This window comes from Morus notabilis, unplaced genomic scaffold, assembly GCF_000414095.1.
Source record: "Morus notabilis unplaced genomic scaffold, ASM41409v2 Scaffold291, whole genome shotgun sequence".
NCBI classification, from domain to species: domain Eukaryota; kingdom Viridiplantae; phylum Streptophyta; class Magnoliopsida; order Rosales; family Moraceae; genus Morus; species Morus notabilis.
Genome location: NW_010359474.1, coordinates 1 through 20,188, shown reverse-complemented (window position 1 = coordinate 20,188; position 20,188 = coordinate 1). Strand labels below are relative to the sequence as shown.

The 20,188-nt window shown below is 34.7% G+C and overlaps 3 protein-coding genes across 3 annotated transcripts; 2 read left to right on the top strand and 1 right to left on the bottom strand.

Moving 5' to 3' along the window:
* The first annotated feature begins 3,315 nt into the window (after positions 1–3,315).
* Positions 3,316–8,044, top strand: LOC21385434 (ACT domain-containing protein ACR9). Its single transcript, XM_010094477.2, has 6 exons — positions 3,316–3,634; positions 4,893–5,111; positions 5,221–5,326; positions 5,795–6,146; positions 6,902–7,186; positions 7,679–8,044. Exons 1-6 carry the CDS (start codon positions 3,481–3,483, stop codon positions 7,823–7,825), a joined length of 1,263 nt encoding a protein of 420 aa, XP_010092779.1. The 5' UTR covers positions 3,316–3,480; the 3' UTR covers positions 7,826–8,044.
* Positions 8,045–9,862: 1,818 nt separating this feature from the next.
* LOC21385433 lies at positions 9,863–14,312 on the top strand. Its single transcript, XM_024163220.1, has 11 exons — positions 9,863–10,349; positions 10,458–10,542; positions 10,866–11,056; positions 11,519–11,601; positions 12,016–12,061; positions 12,303–12,359; positions 12,461–12,515; positions 12,587–12,687; positions 12,808–12,871; positions 12,958–13,091; positions 14,076–14,312. Exons 1-11 carry the CDS (start codon positions 10,269–10,271, stop codon positions 14,253–14,255), a joined length of 1,077 nt encoding a protein of 358 aa, XP_024018988.1. The 5' UTR covers positions 9,863–10,268; the 3' UTR covers positions 14,256–14,312.
* A 1,527-nt stretch (positions 14,313–15,839) lies between these two features.
* LOC21385432 (THO complex subunit 4A) lies at positions 15,840–18,487 on the bottom strand. The gene is made up of 5 exons (XM_010094475.2): positions 18,192–18,487; positions 17,910–18,056; positions 17,754–17,822; positions 17,472–17,656; positions 15,840–16,537 (listed from the first exon to the last, which is right to left on the bottom strand). The coding sequence occupies exons 1-5, from the start codon at positions 18,357–18,359 to the stop codon at positions 16,360–16,362; spliced, it is 747 nt and encodes a 248-aa protein (XP_010092777.1). The 5' UTR covers positions 18,360–18,487; the 3' UTR covers positions 15,840–16,359.
* Positions 18,488–20,188: the final 1,701 nt, after the last annotated feature.

Sequence of the window (20,188 nt, the reverse complement as noted above, 5' to 3'; positions counted from 1 at the left end):
TATCAAATATTTTTTTGAGATTTTATTGTATTATATAAAAGTATTTTGGCTAAATTGGATAATGTATCAAGGTGGATTTTTCCTCAGCATGACAAACAATAGTTTTGCAATTGTCATAAATCACAAAAAAGATTAAAAAAAATAACATGGTAGGTTTGTTCGGAGTAAATGAAAAAGTACATTCTGTTTTTAGAAAATGAAAGAAAGAAAGAATATACTTCTACTTAGACAAAAGGCTTTTTTTGTTTCACATTTTGAATCACTAACTCAAATTTTTTACCATAATGTTGTCTCTTGTTAGCAAAAATGCATAGAATAGAAACGAACAGATAGACTATATTAATAAAAAAATTACAACGAGGAAATTACAACCAAATTTAACCTTAAAGAGTAAGTAGATTTTGAACCAGAAGAACATCGAGGCTTGTAAAACTCACAATTTTTTTAAAACAGATTTGCCTTCTCCTTGGGTGCTTGAGATTTCAACGAGGGTCTATCTCCCAAGACACAACGACAGTGAGCAGAACTTCAGCACAAAAACACTACTCCAGTGAACACCAACTGTGCCTTTTCTTTATCACCATAATTCATAGAACACTCTAAGAATATAAACAGGACTTGAACAAAACAAACTCTAGAGCTTATGAAATTTGGGTGTGTTTCCAAATGGTTGAGGAAGCCTCCTTTTATAGGCTGCAAGAAAGGGTATTACAAACCCAAAAATAATGGAGAATTAAACCAATTTAATCTCAAATTAATGAGATTTCAATTTAGAGGTTACGACCCCCTACACATCCGGATGAATATGCTCTAAGGCATTGAAATTCCAAATTTAATAAAAATAACATTTGGATTTAAGTTGGAAAAACAAATAAAAAATTTGTAAAATAAAACTGCATGAGGACAAGCCCAATAGACCAACATTCGCATCGCCCGCGTCGTACGGATGCCCACATTAAGCCCTTAACCAATCACATGCCTCTTGAGTACTCATTGTTACCTAAATTTAAAAGTGCAATCACTTATAAATTTCATCAAGTTTTAGTCCCTTTCCCATGTGGGACTTTTAACTCTCCCTTTATGAGCTTCCAACTTTTCAATAGCAATGACATGCAATGAGTATCGATTTCTCATTCACCCAAATGGCTATTTAACATGGTACAAACCATAACAATGACATACTTTAAGCATCAATTTCTCATCAATTTCCCTACTACGGACAACTCCTCACATTAGAACATTTTTGCATATCATGAAGGATATAACCTTCCACAACAAAGGGAGAGAAAGATTTGATAGCAGTGATAACCCTCTAAACTTCATTTTCAACAATGTGAGGATTAAGTCCAGCTTCTCACAATAATGCACTCAGATAAATGGGCGGTGAAACTCCCATGAATTTTCTTTGGCATTGCGCCTAATACCACTATGTTATTGTCATGAATCACACCGCCAATTTTAGTAAAATTCATTTTTTTCTACAGTATTTTCTCATATAAATTTATTTTTTAACTTACATCCGCAAAACGAACTGGACTTAATTCTCTAAATCCTAAACTCCCAATCACTTTTGAAACTCTTTCGGTTTCACTCTTAGAAAAAATTAGCATTTTTCTCATATAAATTCATTTTTCAATTCAAATTCGTGAAACAAACCAAACTTAATTATCTCTAAAACTCCAAACCCCAAAATCTCCGATCACTTTTGTTGTAGGGTAAAAATATAGACCTATTAAGAAGACCCAATGTCATTAAGAAGCCCATTAAGAGCACAAGGATAACTCAGTCATGGTGCCATGTCATCAACATTAAGCAATAATGGCAGGAAGTCGACCCTTTAAGAAGCTTCAAGAATGTTCAAGAGGATAAGGCTTCAGGCTGCGCCTAGGGAGAAAAGGTTTCGTCCAATCCTTACGAAGTCGAGGCTTCTTAAGATCAAGAAAGTGTTTAAGGAGTCGAGACTTCATAAGGCTCCAGAGGCTTCAGGCTACATCTAGGGTGAAAAGGCTTCGTCCGACTCTTACGAAGTCGAGGTTTCAGAAAGATAATGAATCCGCGAGATTTGCTTCAGAAAATATGATTTGTATTTTAAATATGAAATTTAAATATGGAAACTGCACTAATTGAATGTAATCTCTATCTTTTGAGAAACTATCTCATAGACAAAAGAAATATCCCAAATTCAAATATGGAAGGTTTATGGGCGGTGACCTAAGCTATAAATAGAGGATTATAAACTAGAAACTCCCTGAAGTCTCACATTGAGGAGAAAACGTGTAATCTCTTATCAAATTAGTGAAATTCTCTCATTTTCTCTACAGTGAATGTAGCTTTCAAATCGAGTGTAAACTATTTTAAATCTTCGCGTGTTCTTATTTTTACTGCATTTAATTATGTTCTTCTGTATTTATATCGTTACAAATCGCATTAATTTATCGTAAAATTTATTAATTCTTTGTTGATGAATTTTCACCGTCACCAACTTTTAAAACTCTTAACGGTTTTACTCTTACGGAAAAAAAACTTTTATTTTACTTTTATTTTCGGGCAGGAATTAAATGAGGTTTTTTTTTAAAAAATTTTTTCTTTATAAGGGAATAATGGATTCGTTGAAACCAATTACAAGTTTTCACTTCCTTTTCTTTTGTGTCGATAAAGACCTACATTTTTCCGCTAAACTGTCAATAAAAGTTGAATTCCTTGTCATGAATAATATTTATATTTTCAAGTAAAGTTGGAGAAGAAAAGGTTAGATTAGTTAATGTGACTATGTCAAAAAAAAAAAAAAGAAGTTAATGCGACTTTACACATCATGTCCTCTACTAGCAGCCGTTGCAGAAAAATGAGGAGGCCATAACAAATGGACTCAAATTCTCTTTCTAATTAATGTGTCAATTACTATTTAACTAATTATTATTATTATGTTATGTGGTATAAAAAATTTAAATTGCATTAAAAAAAATTTAAATTGCTCTATAATTAATTTTTTATTTATTATTAAATAAATTAATATGATTTAATTTATTAAATATTAATTTTGACACTAACAATTAATCGGAAAATCTGAATCTGTGTAGTAAGTTCTGGACACTAGTGAGCAAATTAACCTAACTCTGATCGTCCACGTGGCAATGAAATGACGTCAAGTCGGTGACGTGGACTCCCAAGGATGCCACGGCCGACATCGTCCACAGGAAACCAGCGTACAGTCTTCCTCCTAGTCCTACCTGTCTCCCCACTTGTATATTTTTTATTTTTATTATTTATTTACTATATTATCCGTTTTGTCGTTCTGTCTCTCCCTAATTACTTTATTGGTAACTTGTCTCTCTACAGTTCTATTGGAACCTCAACAACCTTCTTCCCCTCCTAGCTACTCGGGCTGAGCTCAACTTCCGCCGGAGACGACGTCGTCTCCGAGACTGAAGCGCGGGGATTATTTTATCATTGTTGTTATTTTTGGTTTGCCGGTTTTTGGATATGGGATTGCCGAGCGACGACGTCGTTTTGATACAGAAAGGAAAGGCGCCGGGAGAGCCGTCTGTCGTCACCGTTAATTGCCCGGATAAGACCGGCCTCGGATGCGATATTTGCAGAATAATCCTCGATTTTGAGATTTATATCACCAAAGGAGGTATGTTCTAGAAACAACAACCAAAAAAAAAAAAAAAGAAATCACTCTTGTAATTTCATGTTCGGATTATTTTATTTCTCACTTCTTTCTTTACTTCTTTCCTCGAGTTGATGATTGCTAATTTCCTATGTTTGACTTTCTACTTGTGTAACACTGTTCTTTTAGTAGTTTTAGAAGATTTTTTTTTTTTAAATTGAGTTTTTCTGTTGCTAATGTCAACTTTTATTTTGCGGTTGTTTGCTCTTGTTGTTCAATTTACGTTTAATTTGCTTCTTTTTTTTTTTTTTTTTGCTAATACCATATAACCAAAATTAGCTCGTATATATTTATGAATTTAAAGGTAAGATCATGATTAAATTTGAAAATCAACTGTTAATTTTTCATTTTTGACAATAACAAACGGTTTTCTTGATTCTGGTACGTGCGTGAAGGATCGTGGTTTTGTGTTATAATTTGGATACTGAGTACTTGACGCAGCAGAAAGCTACTATGAATAATTTAAGCGTGACAATTTAAAGGAAAACTAAGGTTTCTACATTAATTCAGAAAAAAAACCACTCAATTTACAAGCCCAGAGCGTTGTGTATGGTAGACTAATCAATCTTTTTTCAATGCAAGTAGCCCAGTCAAATAAAATACTAAGAAGTTTGAAGGAATCCAAAATCAAACCCAAACTAAACATAGATAACATAACAACCAAATGAAAATAGAAATAAAAAAAAAACACACACACACACAAATTCCCCAATTTTCTGTATAACATCAATACTCATGATGGATTTTTATATTCTTTTGACAGTTTTGTTTGTTAAAAGATTATACAAATCCAAAACAGAAAAACCTAGGCGTGTAAAGAAGTAATGCCTGAATAGGGATTGAAGTTGCCAATTTATATAGACTTCCGTGCATTCAGGGTCTTCAATCCCATAATGTCGATCCTTTTTATTGCTATCGTATCATATGAATCAAATGAGACTCTTGGAATGATCTTACAGATTTAATCTAAAGTTGTCTTAAAGTACTGTAGTTTCTTTTTTAGGTCTTCGAACACAGATATAGTGCTAATGTGATGGTCGAGTGATAGATATTGTAGGTGGTCATTATATTCTCTTCATGTTTACTGTTTAGAAAGAGAAGATTCTATGTTTTTGGTGTTAAATGTTGTGGGTGATCATAATGTTTTCCGCGTGTTTAATGTTTGCAAGGAAATTCTGGGTTTGACGCGGTTTTCTTGTGTTTTGGTACATTTCTTATTTAGATATTTCAACTGATGGGATATGGTGCTACATAGTATTGTGGGTGGTTCCTCATTCCAGCTCAGTTATTGTGAAATGGTCAAGTTTGAAGAATAGGCTCCTTTCAGTATGCCCATCATGTTCAACGTGTTTTCTCCTTTATGAGCAATCTACAATTTCATCATCTTCTCCAGTTTATCTATTGAAGTTCTTTTCCCTTGATCGGAGAGGATTATTACACGGTAAAGGCTTTCTTGGTCATCGAAGCCTCATTTTCATTTGATTCAACGAAAAAGGAAAAGGGAAATCAATGTCGTTCACATACTAAACTATGGTTGTTACTTTCTCTAGATGTTACACAAGTTCTATGCGAGCTTGAGCTTACAATACAGAGAGTAAAAGTAACCACAACACCAGATGGCAGAGTCTTGGACCTATTCTTTATAACAGATAATAGGTAAAGTTCTTTCTTTCTTTCTTTCTTTGGTAGTGGGGGGTGTCTTCATTTGAGGAATTGTCCGAGCTTTGCGTCATTGGCAGCCATGTTTAGCCTGATCAGCAAGCGGTTGGCTTCTGGGAAAACCTAAATTATATCATCCATATTTTCTATGTTCAAATTTCTCTTGCAACAACTTGGAACTTACTTTTATTTCATTTGTTTCTAAAATGGCTCTCCCAAAATATCTTCCTAAGTTTATTAATTGTTTGAACCATTCTGTCAAGTATCAATCATGTAAATTCGACCGTGGATTGTCCAGTATCACATTTCCAAAAGAACTATAATGGTTATTTATTTAGCTATTTATGATAAACAATTATACCCATTGATGGTAAATATTGGAGTAACCATTAAAACCACACTCATATATGTATATAAATATATGGAAGGGGCTATTTATGATATATTTTTATGTTCTCATTTTAGGGAGCTTCTCCATACGGAAGAACGACAGAATGAGACTTTGGAACAACTGCACACTGTACTTGGTGACTCATGCATCACATGTGAACTTAAGTTGGCAGGTCCCGAGTATGAACATCATCAAGGCATCAATTCTCTTTCTCCTGCAGTAGCTGAAGAGCTATTTAGATGTGAATTATCAGATAAAGAAATCCACTCTCAAGCTTTGAGTCCAGATATGACGAAGTTGAAGAAAGCCAATGTGACAGTTGACAACTCATTGAGCCCCGCTCATACGTTGCTACAAGTTCACTGTGCTGATCACAAGGGTCTCCTCTATGATGTCATGCGAACGTTGAAAGACTGCAATATCCAGGTAAAGCTTTGTGCCTTTGATTCTTAAGAAATTTAGTATGGATTGTTCAATTGCTCTGTTTGATTATCCATATCTGTATATTTATCTTAAACAATATGGCATGAGTACAGATGTCGCACAGTTGCATGTCAAGTTGACTAGTTTCCTCGCGTTTAATTGTGTCCCGTTCATCTCAAAGAATACAACCCTAAAACAAATACAAATTAAATCCAAGAATTAAGCAAGCCACCTCCCAAACTAGGTAGGACAGTATATATTGAAGCTAGTGGTCTATCTTATCTGGTTTTCCTTGGAATTATAACATAAACTCTTAGGTAGGTCTATAGGAGTCAAGCAACCTACCACCTTAACTAATTGGAATTAGAAAAGCAATCATTTACTGCCGTAGTTCCCCAATCCGCTTGTTCATGTAAAATCCAATAGAAATAGGAAAGTTTCAATCTATGAATAATCGGTCAATTTATGTTTTATAATGAGATGACAATGATCAATAGATTACTATCTGAAATGTTTATGGCTGCAGAAATGAATAAACTAATATGCATTAATGTGATTGGTTGGATAATACTTCTGGATGCTTTCCTTTTTATCCCATCTTTTTGGAAGTAGACTTAATCAAATTGCCCAAATCCTGAACTTCTTTATCATTCTTTCTTTTGCTTCATGATTTCCATTTGGAGATAGGTTTCATTTGCTAATTGCCTTTGCTTTATTTGTTTGTTTTCTTTGCTTGCTCTTTTCCCTCCCTCATTCAGATATCTTATGGTCGATTCTCGCTAAGTTCAAAAGGCTTTCGTGATTTAGACCTTTTTATTCAGCAAAAAGATGGGAAAAAGATTGTTGATCTTGAAAAGCAGAGTGCACTTTGTTCTCACTTGAAGGTGGAAATGCTTCACCCGCTGCGTGTTATCATCGCAAACAGAGGGCCAGATGCCGAACTCTTGGTTGCTAATCCAGTTGAGCTATCTGGAAAGGGGAGGCCTAGAGTTTTTTATGATGTTACACTTGCTCTAAAAACTCTTGGAATCTGCGTTTTCTCGGTAAGACATGGCAACTATTAAGTGAAAGTGACTAGGAAACTTCCCATCACCAAAAGTTAATTTTGTTTGATAGCATAGAACAAAATTAGAAAATTTATGCAATACAAACCAGTTTTGGATTTTATGTTAGGTTCAATCTCTTTCAAGTGACAAACAATTTAGTAACCGATTTTGTTCATTTAACTATGTCATCCTTATGTGGTCAGAAACACAGCTTAACGGTGAATTTACACCATAAGGCTTAGAGTTCAAACCACTCACCCCCAAATTCGAATTCTAAAAAAAAAACACAAAACAAAACAAATGTCATCGTTGCCATATATTGTACGTCAGCAAACTACAGCAAGAAGTGTACTAGCTACTTTTCACATTCACTAATTACATGGTTGATATTGATCTTTTTATTATTCACCCTTTTGTTTTTTGGGTTTGGAGGACCAACTAAAATTACAAACTTTAATAAGTCATAACGTTTTGCTGTATGGTTTTCAGGCTGAAATAGGGAGGCATTCAGCATCTGACCGTGAATGGGAAGTGTACAGATTTCTATTGGAGGAGAGCAGTAGATTTCAACTATCTAATATGATGGCTAGGAATCAGATTGTGGATAGAGTTAGAAGAATATTAATGGGCTGGTGAGTTTAGGTTCTTTTTAAATAGACAAAAATAAAAAGTATAATCTCTATTTGGTTTGCTTGCATTCTGGGATGTCTCCTTCAATGATGTCTGTATCTGTACGGTCTTGAGCATTTTTTTCGATTGTGAATATCTCGTGTGTAAGCTCTACGTAATTTCTATTCAGTAAAAGAATAAAAATAAAATAAAGAAGAAGCTTTATGTATTTCTTGGTTTTATATATTTTTTTGGTCTCTCAACTCATGAACCAAAGAGGATGAATTCACAGCACACAGCACTATCTTATTCCAGCTTTAATTTTCACGTAAAACGACCAGAAAAATATTTCACCTCCGTTTGGTTTACCGGTTTAAATTTTGTTGGTTCGAACTTTTTGATTTAAACAGAAAAATTCAAACTGTGTGGTTTGAATTGATATTTAAATGTGTAGTTAAAGTTTTAATTTGAACAGAGATTAAAATTTGAATTTGTGTTTAGTAGGTGTGAAAAACAGAGAGTTGGCACTTTTTTGTTCATCATTTATAGTTGATGATTGTTTAAATTGAGTTGAAGTAAACTAAGTTAATGAACCATGAACTAAACTAATAAAACAAACATGGGCGTCATCATTTATAGTTGATGATATCTGGCGTAATACTTGGACGAATTTTTGTGTAATTAAGTGGCTTGTAAAGTAAATTCAACACGGCAACAATAGCAATGGTCGTCACTGAATATATTAATAACATAAGAAAAAACTAAGCTTAATTGTAGCATTTTGAAGAGGCCATGTTATCACTTCAAAAAAAAGGGGAGAAAGAAGAAAATAGGCCAAGACTTGAGATGAATTAAAATTAATAAGTCAATAGTTTACATAAGTTAATAAATAGATCAAATTACTGTTTTCGTCCATAACTTGTCTGGTTATAAACCATAACTTGACAAGTTATTATTCATAATTGTCCATAACTTGTCTGGCTATGAACCATAACTTGATAAGTTTGTCCATAACTTATCTGGTTATGAACCATAACTTAACAAGTTATGGCTTATTAATTTCTATAACTAAAAATTGGTCTATATATTTTCTTAAATTTTTCATATTAGTCTATTTTCTACTATTTTTTAAAAAAAACAAAAAAAAAAGCCGTGATAAGTTTTTCTCATCATAGTAAACCACGCATTTAATACCGTATTCAAATTACCTCTCTTTCTCTTTATTGCACCGTGGAAGTTTTTAATCAGATGCGATCATAACATTTCAAATTGCCGTCTATTTTGACTCGCAACCAAAAAAGAAAAAAAAACCGTCTATTTTGATATAGATTTTCCGTACTTAATTTGAACTAATTTAATAACAAAATAATGTATTTTAATCAGAATATGAGAGCGATGTCCTATATTATAATAAGAAAAAATTATTATAATTCTATATGAATTAAAATTTAAATATCTCATTATAAATAAGGTACAATATAAAGAGTATTCGAATTCTAAAACTATTATAATAAGTCAAATTATATAATTTCAAATTGCCTCTATTTTGACTCGCAATATTTTTAAAACTATTCTAAATATTTATGGATATTTATTGATATTATGGATATTTTTGAACATTATGAATATTTTGAGAAAAAATATCTTCATGGAGAGTTCAAAATGTGGATAATGTTCGGTGAAAATGTTGACGATGCCCCGAACGTTTTACGTGCAAATGTTGGATATGCTCCAGCAAAAAAGTTATGAATATAAACTTTTTTTTAAAAAAAATTAATAAATATATTTAGGTCATATTTATTTTATTGATTCGAATTTTATTATAATAAAAAAAATTTAAAAATAATCACATTTAATTTTTTAACTATAATAAAAAATTTTCATATAAAATCACATCTCAATTTAAATTACTGAACTAAACGGAACTAAACGGCCAGCCGATCCGGCAACCATCCACTGGTGAGCCAACTTCCTTGCCCAACGTGTAATCCAATCATATCCTAATTGTTATCCAATCTAATCCAAAAAAATAAAACTAAGAAGTACACGTGTTGAAAGTATGACGCACCAGAACAGCACCAACCAAAGGTCTCCCACTCCACCGTGTTGCTTCTATCCGACGCCAGATCGACGGGATCTGACTGAACCCAAACACTCACTTCGATTAGATTATTTATTTTTTAAAAAATATATTTTTGTTTTCGAACAGTTTTTAGGTTGTTTTATTATCGTTTTACGACTTATTTTGTTTTGTCGGCGACGACCGAGACAATCACTCGAAAGTCGAAACCTTGGCCACTCTGAAGATCATCTCGTGGTCTTGTCCGAAGAGAATTTATTAATCATTCAACACAGAAGATTTTGAAAGAATTGATAAGACCGTGTTTGCATCGGAACTTAGGGTTGGGTGATTTCCTTTCCTTGTTCCTTTTTTGTTTTCTAATGCTATTTTCTGGAGTTCCTTTCCACAATGCCAAAGGCTTCTTGGACGCCTCGAAGTTCTGCTTATCTGAACGCTCTCTCTCGGGAAATCCACAAGAAGCTCCAGAAGGTTCGTTGAATTTATTCAAATATGATTTGTTTTTTGTTTTTAATTTGCTATTGATTTTCTCGGTAATTAAACGGGATTATTCTTTTTTATTTTGTGTGGGTGTTGCAGGCACCAGCTTCTCCATCGCAAAGGCTCAACTTGTTGCAGGAGTTGTTTGCTGATGTTGCATTGGAGGTTGACGATCGAGCCAAAGGTTAGACGAATAATTCAGAAAATTTCCGAATTCTTAGTATATAGCATCTTAAATTAAGCAATTGGATTATGGTGGTCAAAATGACATTATGAGATATATAGTTAGATAAAAGGCATTATAATATAATATGATTTATCTTATTGGTAGTACTAAATATTGTTTGATTGGGTTTTGGCCCACCAAAGATTTTTCATTGCTCAGAAGAGTTGGATGTTGTAGGGAATGATATTAGCAGTTGTTCTCATCTGGAAATGCAGTGTAATCGTTTCATGTGAAAATTTGAAGAATTGTGTACTCATTTTGGCTTTGAAATTGAAAAACAGATATAATTCTCAGCAGAGAAGAAGACCGTCCTGCGGACGACGGCGGCGACGGTCCACTCTGTTTCTATGGTGTGCTTGCTGATTATTATGTTAGGGTGCCTGAGAGTGGAAAACCCATCCTGAATTTGCTTGTTCAATTATGGAGCCAGTCCTTTGCATCTCATATCTTTGCACTTCTGTTTCACAAATGGGTATGTGAGCTTAGTGGATATTTCTTTCAAATGGGTATTGGTTTTGGGAGTTTGGTACTCCCTATTGTTTTAATGTTACTAAAATGCTCAAATTTGTTTAGATCTTATGGCTCCAAACTGTACAGGTTCATCGTTTAATTTTATCTTTTTCTAATAAACTATTAAACGTCATACAAAAATGTAAAGGTTATGTTTGAAGTTGTTTTTGTTTTTCATGTTTTTCGAGAAAAAATAAATAAAAACGGGAGAGAAATGACGTTTGACCGTACCAATTTCTAAAATGTTGGTAAGATAATCACAATTGAGACCAGATGTATGACTATCTTTTCCTCATTGCCTACTTAGGCAAGTGCCCAGGTTGCACTTTGAAGTTACAGTCGCAAAAGTAATGAAATATGGGTCTAATCGTTGTTCTGACGCTACAATGATGTTCAGTTGAATCATTTCGTCTTCTTTTGGCAGTTGTTTGAAGTGGAACTTGACAATTCCGAAGTCCTCCTCCGTTACTCATCTGCTCTTGTTCAAGGTGCTACAAATGTTTTCTGGTACGGAAACTAGCATTTATATGCCTATTCAGGTGGATGATTGACTATACATGAAGCCCGTTATAAAAAGTTTTAAGAGGCACAGTAAAGTTGCAAAATTTGACTATTTGTTCAATGACTTGAGACCAAAGAAGTGCTATTACGTGTCCTGTTTAATAATATATTACTTTTATTGCTGAATTCTGCTTGAGTAGCTTTGCTGTCCCCTCATAGTAGTTTTGTTCTATCGTAGACCTTTCTTGTCTCTACCCCCCTCCCTACCTTAGCGAAAATGCTATTGTTATATTTCCTCTTTTGTGTGTTTTGTGCTGTATTTTTCCTTTGTGAAGTAACCTTTTTCTTTATTTTGCTCCCTCTCATCAACAGAGGATGTTTTACATCTGTATGTGTAGTAACTTTTGCATGCTTCTGTAGGATTGACATCCAAACAAATACAAGGCGTTTTCAATCTCTATTTCGTGTGAGTTTCTATTATTGTGTTTCAAATCTCTATTTTGCGTCAGTGTTGTTCATTTCTTTTTTCTTTATTGCCTTTTTTTTTTTTTTTAAATTTTTTTTTGAACTCAAGACCTCAACTTTGAGGTGGGTGGAAATTACCACAAGGCCAAGCGTGCAACCACAAGTGCTTTCATTTCTAATTACCAGTTTTTATTGAAAAGGTCATGATTTGTTTTATTTCTTTCTATTTTCGTTTGATTCAGTATCTACTTGAGGAAGTGGTCTTGGAGCCATCACGGTTAAACAAAATCCCTGTACAGGTCAGGCATTAATGCTGCCCTCGAAGTTACATGCTGAGATTTTAGTTCTAATAAGAATTTTGGAGCAGAATTTAACTTAAAAATTGTTCATCAATTTTCAGGCCCAACGAGACCTATATCTTTTACTTTCAAGGTTTATATTATTTTATAACTCAGGTGGGATTGTGATGAGTAACTTTATTCTTGATCAACTACATGCATATTCTCTAACGTGTCGTGTTCCCCAGTTGACAAGCTTGAGAGCTTCCTGAAGCAAGTCCCTGCCTTCCCAAACGCCTTCTTGGTTGGTGGTCCGGATGATTTTCTTGTTATTGAGCTTGCAGACCAGGTAAAATTAGTTTAAATCTCAAAGGGTCTCGCTCTCTTTTCATTGCTGTTCGTGAATTCCATTCAAAAGAATGTAAGTGCAAGTTGGCATTAGTGCTGAACTGATCCTTTTGTTGTTCAGCTTCAGAAGTTAAAGGTAGAACCAGTACTATTGCACTATCTTTCACAAATAAAATTTCTCCGAGGTAATAACTCTGCCATATATTTTTCTGAATTTGAAGGGAACTTTAGCAGGTTATTATGCTCATATATTTGATACGGTATTTAATAGGCATGGAATTGAGAATGACCACAAGTGCACGGTTGAAAAGTTGTTTGTACAGCTTCACTTCTCCTGGAGGTCCAATGTATCCCACTAGAGCAGTCCGTCATGCTGCCTGGGATGCATTGGATTTACTTTTCCCGGTGAGTTTTTATTTATTTATCTATTATTATTATTTTTACTCCTTTCCAATTGCAATTACCTCCGAGGCATTTGCATTATTTGAGTCATGGTGATTTGAGTTCAGATCTTAATTTGAATTAAGGTATATTGAAGTATAGTTTGAGTTGAGACTCTAATTTGAGTTTGTGTTTGGATATACACATTTTGAGTTATAGTTTGAATTGAGAATCTATATGGGTTTGTGTTTGGGTAGATCAAAACTTAAATTTGTATTTAGATAGTATTTTAATAAAAATTCAATGGCAATAGAAAATTTTAATAGGATATATGAGTGAAATTTTATTCGTCTTTTCGTTGTGAACGCATAAAAAAAAATCATCACAATCGGAATTAAAACGAAAAAGTTATGGCGTTTTTAAGAATAGAAAAAATATTGTTCATTAACTTGAGTTTGAGTTTAAGAACTTAAGTTGAAGGGGGGACTTGAACTCATATTTTAGTCTCTAACTCAAATTAAAACTTAAATTAAAACTCAAATTTAAACTCAAATTTTACAAAAAGAACATGAACTTAAATAAGATTGTAATAATTTTTTTTTAAGTTTAAGTGCAAATGAGCAAGCCCAAGTCTTGATGAACAGTTTTTGAATCTCAGTAATTTCTTTTGCTAGATTTATTTGAGTTTGGGTGCAAATGAACAAGTCCAAGTCTTGATGAACAGTTTTTGAAACTCGATAATTTCTTTTGCTAGAAATCTAAAAGGGCCGGCCGTTTGACTCACGTGTTTAAATTAGTGATTCTGATTCATATTTAAATTCTTTGTTAGAGAATCATTGACGGAAATTTTTTAATTTAAATTCTTTAAACATGACCTTAGTTATTGATTCTACTTAGAGACGTGTCATTCTGCTACATTCTTGGCCAGATCAAAGAGAGACGTCTGCTATATAGCTATAACATTTGTAGCTGCGGACATCTGACGTAACTTCAATTCGTGTGTTGCAGGTTGGCCAATACCCTCGGCATCTTATAAGCCTGTTCTTCAGGCTGCTTTATCCATGGTATTGGCCTTCTTCTTGTTGGAACTTCATACTGTCTTGCGTGAAGGCTATATTGTACTCCCTGTTAGGGCTGGTCTTCTCCTTTTGGGAGAAGCTGATGAAGCCGAAGAGTCACTATTCTTAAATTTTCAATGTAATACCCTGTTGTAAAGGTCATAATACGAGCGTTATTTTTGTTTTTCCTTGCCTCCCTGCTTCAGCTCCAAGGGATGTTACATTATGTATTCTCGTTTTTCCTTACCTCGGTGTTTCAGATTAAGGCATGTTACATCATGCATATTCTTCTGATTATAAATTACATAATATCATAATATTGTATTCGCTCAACTATTATAATTATATTGTTTGTAGAAGAGCATTTCGATCCATTTTTTGTTGGTAAAACTATTTGACCCAAAATAGAATAATGAGAAGATACCGGGCGAAAAAAAAAAAGCCGCACAAGTAAAATAAAAGTCGCACAGACAAAATATGCAAATCTAACAGTTTGCAGCCAAAAAAAGTACGCAAATCTAACGCAGAAGCATCTGTTGTAATCCGTCTAGTTAATACGCACAATTCAAATCTTTTTTTCTAGTAGTGTTTTTCCTCGCTAAAATTGGAATTTGAACGAAAAATTCAGTTGAAACTTGAGAACCAAACAAGCAGTTAAAATTGATTAATTTTTCAAAAGCACGGAACAAGAAACCAGAAACAATGAGGTTTCAAGATTTGCACGTGCCCGAAGTACATTAACATTCTAGACTGCAAGGTTTCTATTTGTTCGAGTAATTCTCACTTCAACTAAAAATTACACGAACTAGAAAAACCAATTATAATGCACATGTAATATAACAGTTGGAAAAAACAATCATCCCTTTGGCCTGAGAGATTCTGAATGACATGTACGAGTAATTTTCTGGATATAAAGTAAGCTTCTAGTCATTTTCTGAACATGAACAAAATTCGTATCTTCTCAGAATCGGGCTGAGGAACTTCTAGAAAACGTCCGTGTTCGAACTAGCTATAAATAAAGTAGTTTTCCAATCTTTTCAGAACAAATTTAAGGTAACACCTGCCGTGCAGTTATAATGACATGACCATTCAAAACATTGATGCTTTGTAAAGCTGTCCAAAATCTTGTTGGGTCACGTTCCATCGTACTAATGATATTCATGCAACATTCGTACCAACATTTCTTCAAGAGACTACAATTAAAAATAGCTCACTAAATAACCATCCATCGATGGAACAATAACTACCAACAGCAAAGGCCTTGATTTAATTATGTTCCAACATTGAAGGGGTAGACTAGAGATCATACCATCCTAAACCATAGCTATGAGAAAAAACCAAAATGATGTGCGGGATAGCTAAGCAGCAGATTATTTACTCTCTTCCCGATAATGTCGAGCAGCATAAAAATGGTGTGCGGGGTTCATAGTTAAGCAGCAAATTATTTATGCTCTTCCAGATAGTGTTGAACTGCAAAACACTCGCATCGTTTGCAACCATTGTTAACAAACAGGTCTCTAGTCATCTTTCCATATATAAGTCTGTTTCATTTCAACCCCTATTCCCACCAGCATTGTCAACAAGTTGAACTAAAGTAGAGATATTCTTATGTACTGTCGCTATATCACGTCATATAAACAGGGAGTTAAAATTTCCCTGGACAACATACAAAAAGCTACCATAACACAGCCAAAAAAAACTTAGTAAAATAAACTGCATCAAGAACACAAGGGACAAAACTTAACAGAATACGAATAAACAAAGGGAAACAAAGAAATCTACCTCTATGAAGTCCCCCAGTGTTTTTGAGCAGTCGCAACCGCATAAGACATAGCAGCAGTGTGGGATTTCTTTAAGGCTCAATCCTTTCACACCTTGCAGCCAATGCTTTCAATGTACATGGACAAACAGAGAATTAAGGCCCCCGCTTCCTCACCCCAACTTGTTGAATGAAACAAAAGACGATGAAAGAAAACCAAAAGGTGCTGGAGCAGATTACATACTGACAGCAGTCCAGTAACCCACATTTCATACCCAAGTTAAAGGAATAATCAACAATAAATGCCCAAACTCCATAAAGCAAGATTCTAACAGTTGTTTCTACTGTAATTTCTATGTTTTTCTCTAGAAGTTGGATTTTGGTAGAAGTACACAAAATAGAAGGGATTCTCAAACCATTGAGTACTTAAACGGCCACAAAAGAAATTATAGCAATCAATAAACACGAGCTGCTTTCAGTTTTCTTGCATGGCTTCTGCGTGATACTTCTCCAAATCGGCATCAAGATCATCAGCAGATATCTTTTCCCCAGTACCACGGCCTTGGCCTCGTCCGCGGCCCCTCCTAGGACCACGGCCCCCACCACCGCCACCACGTGGCCGTCCAAAAGCACCACCACCCCTACCTTGTCCACTGTTCAAAAACCACAAGAAAATAAATCAGGAATACTATACATAATACAGCCCCTTATTTGTAGCCTACATGAACTGATCAAGCATAGCAATAACATAGCACAAGTTAAGGCGTTAAGCTTATGCTTCTATGCATCCATGTGCAAGGTTTCACGCATCAATGATGTGATGGGATATCTGCTAAGATATGGGCATAAGTCAACTTTCATATAAATGAAATAATGGAAAACTATAGTTGATCATAGCTCATAGAACACTCGAGAACCATAAAGACATAGAGATGATCAAACACAAGTGACCGTAAGCAATAACAAATGACATACTATCACTCTATAAAATATGCAAGGAAGCATCATCTGTTTTCCCTGGGGTTGTCCAAAATACAACTATGTAAAAAACACATCATCCCTCATAGCAAAAGGCGCTCATATAAGAAAGAGAAAATTATAGTATAAACTCCATTACAGTCAAAAGCCATCTTCCGGCTGCTTTTTACTTTTCCCACCCTGTGTACATTATATCAATTTCCTTTTCATGGGCTTGCGCATTACTTTATAAATTTTCATGCGTATGCACATTACTGTATAAAAAGTGTGTTCAAAGTTTCGAACAGAACATTATATACAATTACACATGTAGTTTTTCATTCCTTTCACCGCGTGATAAAATAAAATGAGTTTACACCAGAGAGTGAGAATACAACATTCAAATTGAAATTTTATCAGACTCTTAACCTAAAAGGGGTCAATACAACAAAGCAAAACTTAAATCTTGACACCTTCATGGTTTTTAAAGTACTGAGCCCAACAAATTTATATACTTTGTTCGCCAAACACCATAATAACTCAAAGCACAATGACAAAGCTAGGAATAGCATTAGAGTAGATAACTAAGCACTCATTTAATAAATAAATAAAAATTAGCTGATAACATACCCTCTCGGCAATCCATTTGAATTTCCAAAAGATCCATTAGCGGGCGGAGGAGGCGCAGCAGGGGTGGCAACGTTAGTTCCGACAATCTCAATCTTCATGGGTTTGCCATCGAGCTGAACGTTGTTGTATCTTTTGACCGCCGCAACCGCATCCGCTCGTCGCGAGAAAACTACTTCCGCCGTTCCCTAAGAAAAAGAGTATTTTCCATTTTTCTAAACCACACAGCAGCATAGAAAGGAATCATCAGAATGATTGAATTTATGCCAAGCTCGACAAAGATACCTTCGATCTTCCGCTTCGATCGTAATGGATCGCGTAGCGTTTCAGGTCACCGACTTCGGAAAACAGCTCCTGCACAGCCAAAAATCCCTAATTTAGCAAAAAACTCCCAACAAAAAAAGAAAACATAAGAAGAAAAATTATGAAGAAAATATATACCTTGATGTCCTCGTTTGAAACGCCGTACTCCAAGTTCGATATGTAGAGCTTCGTCCCGGTTTGAATGGCGGAAGCTCGACCAGCCTGAGCCGCGAAAGCAGTCCCTTGATCCATATACATATCGTGCTGCCATGTCGTCTCCGGTGCCTAATCAAATTTCCACAAAAACATTGGAAAAAATCGAACCTTTAATCGCTAACCGATTCAATTGTATGCCCCAAAAAGAGGGAAAAGAAATCAAAGAGAGAAGCAGATCTCGGAAGGGTGGAAGGTGAGGCTAACCTTGGGGGCCGCCGCGTACGGTGCCGCGCGATTGGGGGCGCGGTTAGGGACGCGGCGGGCGGGGCCAGGACCGCCGGAGAGTCGGCCTCTGCCTCTAGGGTTGCCGGATCCGGTCTTCTTATTGGTCTTGATGATATCGTCGAGGGACATGCTTAATGGATCTGACATGTTTGGTTAGAGAGACAGAGAGAGAGGGATGGAATTTGGGCAGAGAAGGAAGAAGAAGGCTAGGGTTTCGGTGGAGGAGGAGAAGCGCGTTAAAGAAGCTTCTTTTTGCGAATGCCAGAGAGGAAGACCAACGCCTAAACGCGGAAGGGATTATATATGGCCTATTTTTAATATTTACGTTTAAAAAATAAATAAATAAACAACAAAAAATATACATAACAATGTTAGGGTCCAAACGGGTTCGAACCGGTGACCTCTTGATCTAAAGTGAAATGCTCTACAACTGAGCTATATGGACCCTTGAGTCGATAATTTTTTAGTTTCATTATTTACCATAACTAGGATAGATCCACCCACATTATCATACGCCCGTAATCAAAATTTGGGTTAGAAATGTTGGCAGTTTAATTCGTTGATTCGAGTTTTTAATTTGAATTGAGATGTAATTTTATGTGAGAGATTAGGGTCCAAACGGGTTCGAACCGGTGACCTCTTGATCTAAAGTGAAATGCTCTACAACTGAGCTATATGGACCCTTGAGTCGATAATTTTTTAGTTTCATTATTTACCATAACTAGGATAGATCCACCCACATTATCATACGCCCGTAATCAAAATTTGGGTTAGAAATGTTGGCCAGTTTAATTCGTTGATTCGAGTTTTTAATTTGAATTGAGATGTAATTTTATATGAGAGATTTGTACTGTAACAAAAAAGTTAGATGTGACTATTTTTGAGAGCTTTTTACTGTAGTAAAACTCAAATTTTAAATCAAAGATTTGGTGAAAACCACCACCCAAAAGCCAAGAACATTCATGTTAGATCATCAAGAATTAATAAATCTGTAAGCGGAAGCGTACCTGAATCCATATTGCATGATTTCTCTCTAGAGTCGTGCAGTTTGTCTTCCAGATCAACACGTTTTCCTAGAGAACCCTTTAACTTTCTCTCTGTACTCTTTCTGATGATGGGATGTCAGAATGAATGAAAATGATTCGTATGATCTGGGGACCATAACTGCTATATATTGATAACTTTCCTGTTATCTTTTGGTATTTCTATTTTAGCCCATCATAAAAATAGAAATTACCTTTAAGTCTCTACACATTAAATACCCACACCCTATTAGATACATTAAAGCCCAAAATACTTAAACCTTAGTAGATCACTTTTAATTAGGCTTAACCTTATATAACAGCATGTAACACATAGTTATTCACATATAAGTCACGTTAGATTAAGGATCTAACACATAGCACTTCCAACTTTTCATTACTTCTAACTAGATTGATGCATATCTTAGCGACAACTCTGAAACTGCAGTTAAACGTATAACATTATCTTTCTTTTTTAGTGCAGCGATGTGTATGTAATGGTCCTTTTTTTTTTTTGGTTATTTTGTTCTATCAAAGAAACCACGGTCTTTCTCGCTAATTGCCTTAAAACAGGACAAACGCTGTAGCTATGACATGGGGTGGTCAAATAGCTTTGGTTAATAAGATGTTTGTTTTTAGGTTTGTCTTTCATTTTGAATTATGATTTTTAATTTTTTATAATATTTTTTTTTTATAAAAAATTTAAATTTTAAAAATTAAAATCATAAATTGTATTTCTGAATCTATGAATCAAACGTGTTATAAATCTTTAAAAAAAAAAAAAACATAACAATAATTGTGAAGACACAGACTGCTCTTTTGTACAATAAGTTTAACATAAATCAGGTGCTATTGTTACAACACTTTGGACTAAAATTAGACAAATTTCCCACCCAGTTTATCACACCCCACTTTTTAGTCTTTTACATTGTTTTCCGGATCAGAGATGCACGA